The sequence below is a fragment of the Taudactylus pleione genome, unplaced genomic scaffold (genome assembly GCF_031769625.1).
Source record: "Taudactylus pleione unplaced genomic scaffold, aTauple2 ptg000077l, whole genome shotgun sequence".
Taxonomy (NCBI): Eukaryota; Metazoa; Chordata; class Amphibia; order Anura; family Myobatrachidae; genus Taudactylus; species Taudactylus pleione.
The window spans coordinates 1,721,745-1,735,567 of NW_028284479.1; the positions used below are offsets into that span (position 1 = coordinate 1,721,745).

General features: G+C 41.0%; 1 protein-coding gene across 1 annotated transcript in view; it reads left to right on the forward strand.

Annotated features, from left to right (window-relative positions):
• Positions 1 to 13,566, forward strand: part of LOC148532415 (tyrosine 3-monooxygenase-like) — a 54,670-nt gene extending 41,104 nt beyond the window's left edge. Inside the window, exons 10-13 of the mRNA XM_088467867.1 lie at positions 2,889 to 2,945; positions 7,459 to 7,554; positions 12,153 to 12,286; positions 13,299 to 13,566. Of these exons, the coding sequence (XP_088323993.1) occupies positions 2,889 to 2,945; positions 7,459 to 7,554; positions 12,153 to 12,286; positions 13,299 to 13,458 (447 nt within the window). The 3' untranslated portion in view covers positions 13,459 to 13,566. The remainder of the gene's footprint in view (positions 1 to 2,888; positions 2,946 to 7,458; positions 7,555 to 12,152; positions 12,287 to 13,298) is intronic.
• Positions 13,567 to 13,823: the final 257 nt, after the last annotated feature.

Genomic DNA, 13,823 nt, shown 5'->3' on the forward strand with positions numbered 1-13,823 from the left:
TGCGCATGCACGAACCAGTGCTAGAGATTGGGAAGCGATCGCTCGTTGCACATAGACTGCCCAGCAGAGTGAGAAACAGGAGAGGCCATTTGCGGGTGGTGACAGGGGCTGGCCACTATAAATGGGGGAGTGGAGATGCGAACACAGGAGTGTATAATTAATAGGCAGCGTCATTGTACACGTCACCTGGCTGGTTTTTACACCCAAGTGATCGCAGTGCTTGCAGCAGGGTATAGTCAACCTAAAGCGCTGTGTTCGCTTCCGATGGTACCCAATGTACCGATGGTTGCATACACTTCCTGGAGATGATGTCCGCAAGTGGGCGTCTTAAGACAGGCTGGTGGGTGTCTGCATACACTGAGCGATCGCACGCCAAGACATACTGGGCATGTTTTTACGTTGCCGTGCGATTGCCTTCCTTGCCATCACTTAGTCAAATTTGCATACGCTGGGTGCAAGCGTACGCATCTAGCGAGCGGGTCTGAATCAGGTCCTTGGTCCTCAGAAGCCCACACAGGTCACCCAGCAGGTGCACAGGAGTAGTCATTACTCACTGACACTTTTTAAAAGATCCACAGGTGGAGTTAATTATTTCACTTGTGATTCTGTGAGGAAAACATGCACTGTTTGGAGTCCTGATGACCAAATTTTAGAACCTGTGATTTAAGCAAACACATTTCAAATCTGAGTTTAATAATTCTCAATAAAGGAAAACTCAACCTATTCAATAATTTCATTAGTGACAAAGAAATTGTGCAAACTCTGCGTATAAAATGAATAAAATTATTAAATCTCAGAAGAATATGAAAGCACTACCACTCCTCAGCCTATAGCCAACAACCAATATCAACACAAAAACAAACATAAGAAACAAATCCAACTTTTATCCAAGGAGAGAATTAAGACAAACAATGGGGATGTAGTTAATAGACCGGCGGACGCGATGCCTCCGGTCTAAATCTTGACTCGTCCTGCCCATCAAGGGATTTAAGATAGGTGTCAAATTACCGACGCCTATCCTAATCCCGACGCCGGAAGAACGACCCCCGCCATCCCGATCGTCCTGGAGTAGTTAGGTTTAGGGACTCACAAGGAGACTTAGGGTTAGACACCCCCCCCCCCGGGGAAGGTTAGGGGAAGAGGGGGTTAGGGTTAGGCACTAGGGGAAGGTTAGGGTTAGGCACCCCCCGGGAGGGATAAGTTTAGGGTGCGGGGAGGGGGGGTTAGGTTTAGGCACCCTTGGGGGGACATTAAGGGTAGGCAATAAGGGGAGAGGTTAGGGTTAGGCATCCCTAAAGGAAGGTTAGGGAGGGAGAGGCATTACATACCGATTCCAAACAATGTCTGTTTCCAGACTGCAGCTGAAATGGATATCTGGAACTTCAAATCAAAATTTAAAGTGACTCAATTTAACCAAATATATAAGGTTATTAAGCTCATAACCATATATATCAGACACAGATCAGTCTATATGAGTTATTTTTGAACACAATAGAATGCTGGCAAACACAATGACATCCTAAAGTATCAAGGATGCACCTTTCTTCTCCACTGAAACCTTATCATAACAGTATTCTATTATTTGGCAAAAATGTATGAATCAAGAGAAACCACATGGAGAGACTATACTATCAGGGAACAGTTATCTAATGTCAGTCTAAGCTAATAAATGTAGGTCCCTATCAGGGGTCGGCACTGCAGAGCAGCAAAAATCACTGAGAAAATGGCGGCGACCATTTTCCTGGAGACTCGTGCATGCACAGTAGATTCTGGCACTAAGCCAGAATCTACTGCTGCACCACACGTCGCGGTACCAGACGAGAGAGGAGGGGGCCCGCTTTGAGCCTGCACACGTTCACCCTCCTCTCTTAAAAAGCCCCTGGTCCCTATTTATTAATGAAGCTTAATACCAGCGGCATATTTAGTTTAGTATCGCAGTGATACAAATGAAAATGCCACTGGTATTCATCATTACTTACTCCTCCAGCGATGTCCTCCTCATTGGTGACGTCCTCTGCTCAGCTGCTGGCAGCCTAACTCTGCCAGCGACGGGCTTCTGTGTAATGCCCACGGTCCGTCTGCGCATGTGCATTACACTTTAACCAACGGGGACCCAGTAGTGCCTGAAAGGCTTCACTAAACCCGGAAAGACAGTGCTGGGGACCGCATCGCTCTCGCCATCTAAAGCGGACAGTGACAAACAGCAGTAATCTTAGATTACCGCTGTTTGTTTAATACAGAGAAGATGACTTAACCCCTTTAGCGAGCGCTTTAGGGGTTATGCATTGTTGATAAATGGGGCCCTAAATATGCTAAATAACATACAATTGCAAGATGACATCATGATCAATGGATGTAAGCACTATCTTCTCAGTTATCAAGAAATTATTAGCAGAGTAATATGCGGAGTGTGCTGGTTTTGATATATAATGCAAAGCGGAATTTGCTGGGCACGTCCAACTTTCCTACAATCACGAAATTCTTAAGAAGTATTACTATGATTGGCCACAGGTTACATTATAAGGTGCTTGGCTCAATTATTTAACAGAGAGGTGCATGTTGCAATAATGTATTATAAAATGTAATCCACTACCTGACCATGGTATGTAAATGATCAGAAAGGAGTATTATTGTTTGCAATTCATGGGAATAGTGAATAAATATTAGAGCTGACCTTTTTTCCATTATCCAAAACCCAATATTTCAATACTATGTTTGTAGCCACACAGAAAAACACATGTTAAAAAGGCACTAAAAACTGAACTAAAATTGATCAATGACTAGGAAGAAGGAGTAATTTATTGTACTTAAGGTGATTTTTTACTTCAATAATACATGAATACAAAATGTCAGACTATTATAAAGTGAGTTGCTACTTATTTTTGCAGGATATTGGTCTTGCATCGCTTGGAGCATCTGATAAAGATATTGAAAAATTGTCTACTGTAAGTATGTAATTAACTAATTATTGATGTGCACTCCTTTTCCTACATAAGTGGGCAGGGGTCTCTTACCTCCTTGTCTGTTTGGTAATATCCAGTCAAGTTTATTATGGTATTTGATTCCAATTCTAAAGCACTACAGAGAATGCTGGTATCTGACCACATAAATAAATTGTGATTATAATAATAAAAATAATATGTGGATGCCAGTCACTTACTGCACATCACATCTATGTAGAGTTCTCATGTGTTATACATTTATACTTCTGTTACACCAAGTCATGAATTATGTTGAAATCAGTTTTTTAATTCTATCAGTATATTTTGAGCCTTAAGAGACAGCAGATGCATTCCTCCCAACTGTCTCAGTTTAAGCCACGCAGAGCTCCAAAAATCAGGACATCCAAAAGCTATTCATTGGGCTGTGGCCAGCTCCTTTTTGTCCTGATTACATCCGGGACACTTTTGGTGGTGCAGGTACTGCTATGAATAGAGATAACCTAATGTTCCAGGTAGCACCTTGGTGCACCCTTCCAAGTAGCATGAATAAATAAGAAAGCACCCACCTTCTTAAAACTTAGGGCCTGATTCAGAGCTGCACTCAATGCCGATGTTCACATAGTTGAGCGATTTTTTTGCTATAGTGAAATGGTGAAAATCCCTAAAAACTCCTATAGTGTATGCGTTACTCAGAGTGTGCGCACAAATGCGCTGCTGCCAGGGCCGCCATCAGGGGGGGGACTGCCGAGCCTGGAGTCCTGGGCTCGGACAGAGAGACAGAGAGGGAGGCCCGCAGAGTTATAGCCTGGCGGCTAGGATCCCAGTGCATACTCAGTGAGGAGCCCAGGTGCTGGGCAGCAGCTGTCACTGTAACTATACTTCTTGGTGGCAGGCCCCTCACATGGACCAGCCACCTTACCATGTGCTTAGAGCAACAAAGAGCAGTACATGCCTGAGCTCCATTCTTCCCAGTGGCTCCACTGCTCTGACTATTTACCCTTGCAACAGACTGCAGTGAGGGCCCCACAGCACACTGAGAGACAAAGATAAATGGGGTGGAGGGGGCACAGAATGACAGAGAGAATGTGTGTGTAGGGAGGGGGGCTTACTCACAGGCCATTGTGTGTGTGTGTGGTGGGGGGGGAGGGGGGCTCCCTGACAGAGGGGAATGTGTGTGTGTGTGGGGGGGAGGGGGCCTCATTCACAGAGGGGAATGTGTGTGACGTTCACAGACAGACAGAGGGGAATGTGCAGATGGAAAACTGCTAAGAGATGTAGGTGAGGCCGCTCCTGCATCCACCTCTAAATTAGACATTTAATCTGCTCCAGGTTCACCAGAAAATATCCATAATGGAAATGTCCACATTCGAGCTCCTCTGTTCATTCATTTAATCTTTTACATTATGTTCCTGATATAACCAGGGGTGCCAAGAGGGAAGGGGAGCAGGTACTAATTACCTGGGCATGCTGGAGTGGCTAGGCGGGGGCCCGGATCCAATGCCACCCCCCCTTCCCCCTTACCTGTCAGCTTGAGCAGCCCAGTACACACTGCTGTGTGCTGGGCTGCAAAGGGAGACTGCCTGCTGCAACTAGGTTTTTTCTTTTTTCTTTCCCAAGGGGGCGCGGTCATGCCTCCCGCGATTAGGCTATGTCCCTTTCTCCCGTGCCTGGCCATCTCTTAATAGCTCTGGATATAATGGTCAGTTTCTGTGTTTTCAATTATCTATGACAGCAGAGGGAATGTTAAGAATGTGTTTTTTAAACTTGTCATCTTTCTGTGTTGAAAAGACTTGATCACACTGATGAAAGTGCACCTTGAATTCAACTTTTCAGAAAAATCAGAACCCAATTTCTAAACCAGAAGGTATAGAAATTATACTACAAGGTAAATCTCCAGCTATTTAGAGGGGCTGGAGTGCCCAATTCCTTTTGCGGTCTGGAAAAATGAGGTGTGAGATGTATAAACTATCTCCCAAATGTACCTTCGCTACCCGTTTAGCTCATATTAATAATCTTATCCTGCAAAACTAATTAGTATATGGGTGCAGACATAACTGCGCCTAATCCCCATTCAACAGGGGACACCCCCCAAATCACCAACTTACTGAGGTAAATCTAATTAGGTACGAGTTGGCTTGTGCGAGCTGTTTTCACTGCAAACTCGCACTGTGAATCTAATTCCAAACTCACAATTTTTTCTGCACACCCCTTTGAGGGTGTAAAAAAGAAGGGAAAATCTTTATATTAAGATAAAAATGTTGGTACACAGTGCAGAACCCCTTGGACTAATTAAGCATTTTGAAGTTTTCAATCAGCTTAATTGTACCAATAATTACATGTCATTTATTGCGTGTTAAAAATAAATCCTCAAATGACCCCAAAATCAACTTTTCATTAGTTTAGGCACCTAAAATGTAATTAAAGTATTTTTTGATTAAATATAATTGCTATGTATCATTTTTTTTATATTCTTTGAAAAAAAAATGCACAAATCAGGTATTTGACATGGTTTAAAAATCTCCAGTACTTTCATCAGGCATCCACTAACATACTTAAAGTTATTATTTTTTGGGGGTTGCATTTTCTACAAAATGTGACCTGGGAGAAGTGCATGTAAAAGTGGGAGTGCACACACTTGTAATGATTACTGCAAATAGGCATTTATAATTGGATTTCGCATATCTCGAGTGCACGCATTTCTGCGTTTGCAAGTTTCATGAAACAAACTTAATTTTGCAAACTCGAACCTAATTAGATTTACCCCACTGTATTTTATCAGACATCCCGTGCTGACTCTAGGGAACAACACCAACATTGTTGATTTTCCCAAGGGTTATAACATGTATATTGTTGGTTTGATAACATTACTTTGTCTTACATAATAAAAAACTCAGAGCCTAATTCAGACCCGCTCGCGAGCGCCGAGCGCTTGTGGGCGGGTCGATGTTGGCTCAGTGCGCATGCGCATGACGGAGGTGGCTCCATCGTGCGCATGCACGAGACGCAGATAGCGACGGGCAAGCCGTCGCTATTGGTCTCGCTGCAAAGGGGGCGTGCTGTCCATGGTGAGTGACAGCACGCCCCCTTTGGTGGGCGTGCCGGGGCGTGGCTGGCCAGACAGAGGCGTTGCCATGGGAATGCCTACCGGTTGGGGCGGGCCCCATTGACATCACAAGTGATGTCAGTGGGAGTGCTTTCAGCTCTGATAGAGCCAAAAGCACTCCAGGGCTTGTGGCAACGAGACCCTACCACAAGGGTCTCGTCGCAAGCCCGATGGTCGCGATGGTCTTGACCATCGCGAGCATCTTCCTGGCCACTGGCTATAGCTGTGGGTGGTCACCTACAGCTATACGAGCAGCCAGCAGGCCGCTCTAAAAATTCAGAAGGACGGCCCTGATTCAGAGCGAGCGCTCTGTCAGAGCATCCGGCTCTGAATCAGGCCCTCAGTGCGGAGTTACCTCTTATCTATGTAACCTACAGACACAGCCATCTTAGTCCATACTGTCACCCATAATAAGTGGCGCATTTGCGCAAAAGTTGATGCTTGATATCAGAAAAACAGCATATGCACCGCATATTTGTGTGTTGTAAAGGATTACTGTTTTTCCGAATCTGAATGTTTATGGATAATTTAATACAAAGATAAAAAACATTTTTTACATTGAAAAATTCATATCAACTATATCAGGGACAATATTACGGATATTATCATCCACCAGAAAGTCAGAGTAGTATGCAACTCATTCACTTCTCTTCTTGCAGCTAAAGATGCGTAACTGGGTGTTCAGACATAGGCAGAGATCAGTGTGGGTGTGCTCAGGGTGTGCTGACATAACTGTGGTCTATGCAGGGCTGTGCATATAAGAAGATAAACCTGTTTCAGATAGATCTCTTGCACAAAGAAAATGGCTTGTGTTACTGTGCACTGATAAAGATGACAACTATGAAACCAAGCATATACAGTAGATAGTGGAAGTGCAGTCATAGAGATGCGTACAGCTCTGCATACTGGAGAATATATCTATATCTTTCTCCTTGTATGTGATTCAGGAGCAATTATGGCCAACTTGCCTTCTTCTCCTCAACAGCCCCTTTATGTGTTTTGTACAGTATTGTGCACAGCATTAGATAAGATGCACAGTATGGCAAAAAAGGTAACTCCAGTTCATATAATAATAGCCCGCCATATACATTTCATTGCCCAAAATATGAAGCTCTATACTATATTATCCACCCTAATATTAATATTCCCAACATGATGTTCCAAGTAAAGGGTCATGGATGATGCCCCCCAACACACACAAATTTCAATCCAATGTCACCTATTTCCTCCACCATGTGCGGAATATGAAATAATAATGGATATATTTGTTTCTTGGGCCATGGGAAAATCTAGGAAGATAGTGTTTAAGTCATGGATGGTGGGATGCAGAAGCCTAATAGCAATGTTAACAATACTCTTGCAAACTGAAGTATACTGGCAATTTTATGAAACAATTAATGTCCTAAATTTCAGCTGTATTGGTTCACCATTGAATTTGGACTCTGCAAGCAGAATGGTTCTATCAAAGCCTATGGAGCCGGCCTGCTGTCATCTTATGGGGAGCTTGTGGTAAGTTTTTCTTTAAACACATGCCAAAATATCTATATTATATAAATGCTTGTCTATATATTACATATATATTTATTTTATTTATCTATTTATTAACAGTTATTTATATAGCGCACACATATTCCGCAGTGCTGAGTAGAAATATTCTTATCATTTGTCATATGACTTGTAGCTCCTCACTCAATACACCAAGCATTTATAATTGTGCCTGAGTTTGTATTGAAAGCGCATTCAGCATTAGAAGTATTTTGCAGTTCTTTCATAGCACTCTTTGCTTGTTGCATTGTATCTTGTTTCTTTAGCTGATTGCAGAGTCTGGAAAGCCAGAATGAATCTGCCAGATTTCTTGCACACAAAACACATGTTTCTGGTCTCTGACTAGCATTTTTAATAATATAGTCCTGAATTCTCAATACAGTATCATAATTATTTGCATACTCTGTTTTGCAATTAAATATATCCATTGGCATATCTATAATGTTTGCAGGGTGTGTGATGCACATGGGCCTTTTGGGTCCAAGGGGGCCCACGTGACTCACCCTGCACCTAATTATACTTACCTCTCCAGAGTTCCGCTGCGTCAGCCAGTACTGCAGACAGAAATCACCAGGGAAATGGCGTGGCAACCATTTTCCCAGAGATTTACACATGCACAGTGCACTCTAGCATAAAGTCAGTCTACTGCACTGCCTGAAAGGAAGGGACTTGTATGGAGCCTGGACATCCACAAGTTTCCCTTTAATATACTTTGTCAGTTCATCATCTTGTCTGGCATCAAATGCTGTTACAAGTGTCTCATAGGTGTCTGGGGGATCAATGAGTAGCTCTCTCATGTACTTTCTACATCACATCCCTCATTTCTCGTGCAGTGTCATGGTTATATATACACACAATCTGATCATCACCTACACTGAGAGATATTGTACTCTGGTATTTCTGGTCTGATAAATCTCGTTAGTCAGACTCATCACTCTGAATTTGGTTGAAGCATTGTTAGCTGCAGTCATTTCCTCTGGGCTCTGACTTTTCTTTCCCTGAGCTTCTGACTTTTATAATGTTTCTTTCTGCAATCCTGGGCCCATAACCTGTTAGCAGATAAACTATATAAGAGCATCAGAAATTATATTCAAACACGAACTCTTTATTTCTGTACCAACCCATGCTGCTTTTAATATTGTGGAGGAAAAAAGGAACATCTTCTATAACAGTCTGGATAAAAAAGCACACCTCCTAGCTATCTTTTTTCAATATAAAACTTTATCAGCAGGTGAACACTGTTGACATCTGCATGTGCAATAAATACAGTTGAGTACAATGGTTGCAATATCAAAATGACACATGTCTAACAAGATGTAGGGAGGAGTTTAATGCATTGTAGGCGTGAGTGAGGAGTTTGAACTGGATGAAGCATGTTGCAGACAGTGGAGGAAGAAGCTGTGGGGCAGTAGAGGTAAATTAGATGACCAGTAGTAGTGTTAAGAATAGATTCAAGTGGAGAGAGTTAAGAAATAGAGAAGTCAGTGAGGATAATGTTACAGTAGTCTAAGCGGGAAATTACGAGAGCATGAATGAGAGGTTTGGTGGCATCTGAAGTAAGGAAGTACCAGATTCTGGTGATGTTCCAGAGGTGGCCTTAATTTGGGAAGATGGATAATCTTAATGTGGGAAGTGAAGGAAAGAGTAGAGTCAAGGATGACACAGAGGCAGCAGACTTTAGGACAGAAAAAAGTGTTATCAAGAGAGGGAGAGAAAGAGGACTCTGAAAGTGGAAAAAAAAACAATGTTTGGTTTTGGCCATATTAACTTGCAGGAAGCTCTGGGACATGCAGGATGAGATGGCAGATGGGCAGTTGGAGGGCAAAAAAGGATAGAGGGTGAGAGATCAAGGGGATAGAAGAAGATTTGAGTGTCATCATCATATAGATGCTTTTGTCATCTTTCGGGGAGCTTGTTTTCAAGGGAGAAGGTATAGAGGGATTAGAGAAGATGGCTCAGAATCAATTTGAATAAAGACAGTGGCAGAACTTCCTAGGAGATTATGTGCAGAGGTGGTGAGAACACAAAGTATGTCAATGGCTGTGCACTGTCTATCCAATGCTACAGGAAGTATGCTGCCCAGACAAAGATCAAGGCACCCTAGGCTGTGAGCCCCTGTATTATGTCCCTGTCCTCCACCTCTCTTGCTGCTACTGCATGTGTCTCCTTTTACATCACTGCATAAATAGGGTAAATTGCAAACAGATAAATGTGGACCATCATGTCAGTATTTTTTTTCTGCAATATACAGTATATGAGCAAGATGGCATAGCACATAGATCCAGTGAGATATTGAATTTCAAAGCAACCTATCTTACAGCAGAAGCAGCTCAGATTATAGAAATTGGATTCAGGTAGATAGTAGGAGAGAGGAAACAGTTCAGTGTTCGTAAATAGTCATGTTGGATGGGCACAGGTTGATACAGGGCAGTGATAGCAAAGCAATGCTAGGTAGAGCATTTCTTAGTTTAGGTACCAAACGCTAATACATGATGGCAAGGGGACAATAGTAATTGAAAAATTAAATTAGTAAATGCCCCAAAGCCCACTATAATATAGAGAGTAACATAATTTTTAATCAGATGCTGAAAACCATGGGCACCATCATGACAGATCAGACTCCTCTTGATGTGAATAGGGATCCACAATATGGTGAAATTTCTGTCCTTCATATTAGCCTATCTTGCACCTCTTCACTTTTTTCCTAAGCCACCACTTCTTCAGTTGTTTCGGCTGATAGATTTACGTGTCTGTTTTTTTATTTATTATTATTGCTCCTTAAAATTCAGTAGCTTTGAAAAGTGATGACGATTAGCAAATTTATCCTTTTGTGCTTTAGCAAGATAAGCTGTAGTGAATACAAGAAACCTCAAGCAGTGTGTAATGCCTCTTGCTATACTAGAGGTTATTATAACATTTTGTGGGTTATCCCTTTGTCCAGCCCTACTTTGTATATTTTGACCTATGCTTGCTGCATTCTCATTTTAATCATAGTCTGTTGCCTCCTGTTTTTATATCAGACTTTGACTTTGCGTATCCAGTCCATCTCCCTCTTAGTTCTACTATCTTGTCTATCTTGTTCCATTGTTTACCATGTGTCTGCCTTAAGTTAATGTTGCTACCTTCCCGTGCCCATCTGCCTGTCCTGGTACTGTCACCCACAATCTAACCTGCTATATTTCCTTGTGCTATCCAAATATTTTGGACATCTGATTACCTGAAGTACAGTAAAAGACAGCTTCAGTAGACCAAAGAGTATGCAGAGCCTCAGGGAAAAAGGGGAATCCAATTAGCCATGGGCTAATTATCCGCACCACACACCACAATATTATTCAATTAAATAGCATTTTCCCTGTGGGGTAAATCAGGGGTTAATGCGTGGAAACCCAATGATTCCACGTAAACTGCCAAATTAATAGGTTTCCATGCGCATGAAACCACTGATGGTGCCTTTTTCTAGCGGACTTTTCCAGCTCTTAAAGCTGCGAGGAAAAGACCACCTAGGGGAGATGACATACGGGGTTAACCCCACTAATTGAATTGTCGGCCATGTGTAATTAGCCCAGGGCTTATTGGATTCCCCCCTGCAAATTTAGTTCTCCATTACTGATTTTTTTTGTCAGGTTGTCAGGTCCTTTCCCATCCCAATGCTTATGTTATTCCTGATGCAGTCTGTTTGATATCATGTTCTTGCTTGACTGGATGCAATGAGTGAAACCACAGCATTTTTCTAACAAATGGAAACAGGATAGAACAGGCCATTTATCAGATGCAAAGTTGTGACAATACAATATTTGAGTTCTGATTTTGCAATGTCATTCCACAAAATACATTTGTAAATTTGCATATTGCAGAATTCATTGTCTGCAAAGAGAGGTGGGACAAATATGGTTAATTCTACAGTGTGGTGGGATGGGGAGAGGGCTGAGAATATTTAAAGCTACAGTCTGCCATCAAAAAGTGTGAAATTTCATGAGAAGGGGAACACTTCATGGGACAATTTAAAAACATTAACTAATCTCTACTGACCACCCATTGTGCATTTGACCCCATACTGGATGACAACCTGCTCTGGTATATCAGACTAGTCTCTATCAGTTATCAGACTATCAGATAATCTCTCAACCTACATATTTTGTCTGTTTATTTTACTTCCTTACCAGGTATTCTGTTATGCTATGGTTACTGATAACGTATCCACTGGTGATCATTACACCAATATGTGGATGACAGATCCCCTAATCTACAGGGGTGAACTGCTTGGGAAGGCATATGCATTCGCTTAAGGTCACATGAGAACATATTATTATAGATCAATTGGTTCTCCTATGAACTTTACAGAGATGTAGGTAACCACTCTTATGTTGCGTCAGATCTAGACCTAGACTCTTGCCTGAATTTGTGAAATAATGCCATCATAGCAGGTGTGTCAGGCTGCCAAATTGTACTTAAAGTATATTTTATGTGTGGTCTTATTAATATTATTTAATTAATTTTAGATTTTCAAACATGTTTAGGTTACATCTCAAATATACATTTGACATAATGTTGTATATTTTCAGTATGCATTATCAAATAAGCCTGAGCTTAGGCCCTTTGACCCAGAAGTCACTGCAGTCCAACCATATGAGGACAATTCCTTTCAGCCTGTATATTTTGTGTCAGAAAGCTTTGAAGACTCCAAAGACAAACTCCGGTGAGTAGTACTTAAACAGAAGTTATAGAATATAAATAGCTAAACAACGATCTTGTTCTTTTGTACATTTCTAATAATTTGCTGAATTTTTTTAAAATAACATAATAACAAATAAATTAACCTTCAAATAAAATAAAAAATAAACAAACAACGCATGATGATTTGCAGGAAAGTATGTGTAACTTTGATAATCAGATTGCTATAGCATGTAACAGCAGGGAGCACTTTAAATGCAAAATTACATTTGTACTATACAGTAAAAAAAAAAACATTAATTCATTAAAAACAAAATCTAATTTCAGCTAATATATCCAGTCCTGTAAGTACAATATTTTCGAACATTCACTATTAAAATATGAATTACTGTACTGGACAGATTAGATGACCTTTGGGTCACAGTATTTTTAATCTCTGAGCACTATATACTGTAGGGAAAAAAGGGGTAAAATTCAGTTTTTACTTATCTTGTTCCTTGGATGATTTATTAATTTGACCAACTAAATGTGATACTTATTTTATTCTACTAAATATACTTACTTAATTTTGCAACATCTAACATTTACATAAATACCAAATAAGTGTTCTTTATTAGATGTTTGGTGTGTATTTCCTTCTGTAATAAATGGTATAGGTGTGTCCTGTTACCAACTGTGCCCTTATGACACATGGGGACAGTGATCTCTGTAAAATTATTTCCCCTAGTATGAAATTTGCCATCTACTTTCATCAGTGTGAATGCACTGGGGCCTGAAGACTGGAAAGTTCTAATTTGTAGCACATTTTCTATATTCTCTTATCTGGTCAGTAGTCTTCTTTATAACTACATAATATCTATGTCAGGCCATATCTATGTGGATGAATTCCAAAGAAGTGAAAGCCAGTGGGGACCCACTCATGTCTTATTTTACCAGTTGTCATAAACTAGTATATAATACACATAAATAACAAAACACCTTTGCAAATATCACTGAAAAATGTTAACGAGAATTGTTTTTTATTTGTTTGTGTGCAGGCAATATGCTGTGAAGATGAAGAAGCCATTTTATCTTCGTTATGATCCATTTACTTGCAGCATTGAAGTGCTAGACTCTTTTCAGAAAGTCAGGACTGCTCTCGGCCAGATAAAAGATGAGCTGCAGAGTCTGTGTTCAGCACTAGACAAAATTAACTAGTACTAAATAATATATAAACCCAGTGGTAGGACAGTGCAATGTCAGGTCACATAGTAAAATGTGGGTACAGGCCTGGGTATGCTCGCTAATCTCCCGAGCCCAAAAGAGCAAAATGGGGTCCTTTGAGCATGCACCATCTGCATCAGGAGGAATGGGTGGGTCAGGGGCCATGGGGGAAGGGTTTAATAATATGATAATAATGCAAATAAATGCCTATAAGCTGTAGGAACTTAGAGGTAGCAGCAGAAGATTACATTTTATGAAAGTTTAAATATTCTGTTAAACCAAGAACTTGCAGTGAAATAATAATGCTTAGGATTTATGTATTTCAAGCTAGTTTTCAAATAGGATATTTGTAGATTAAT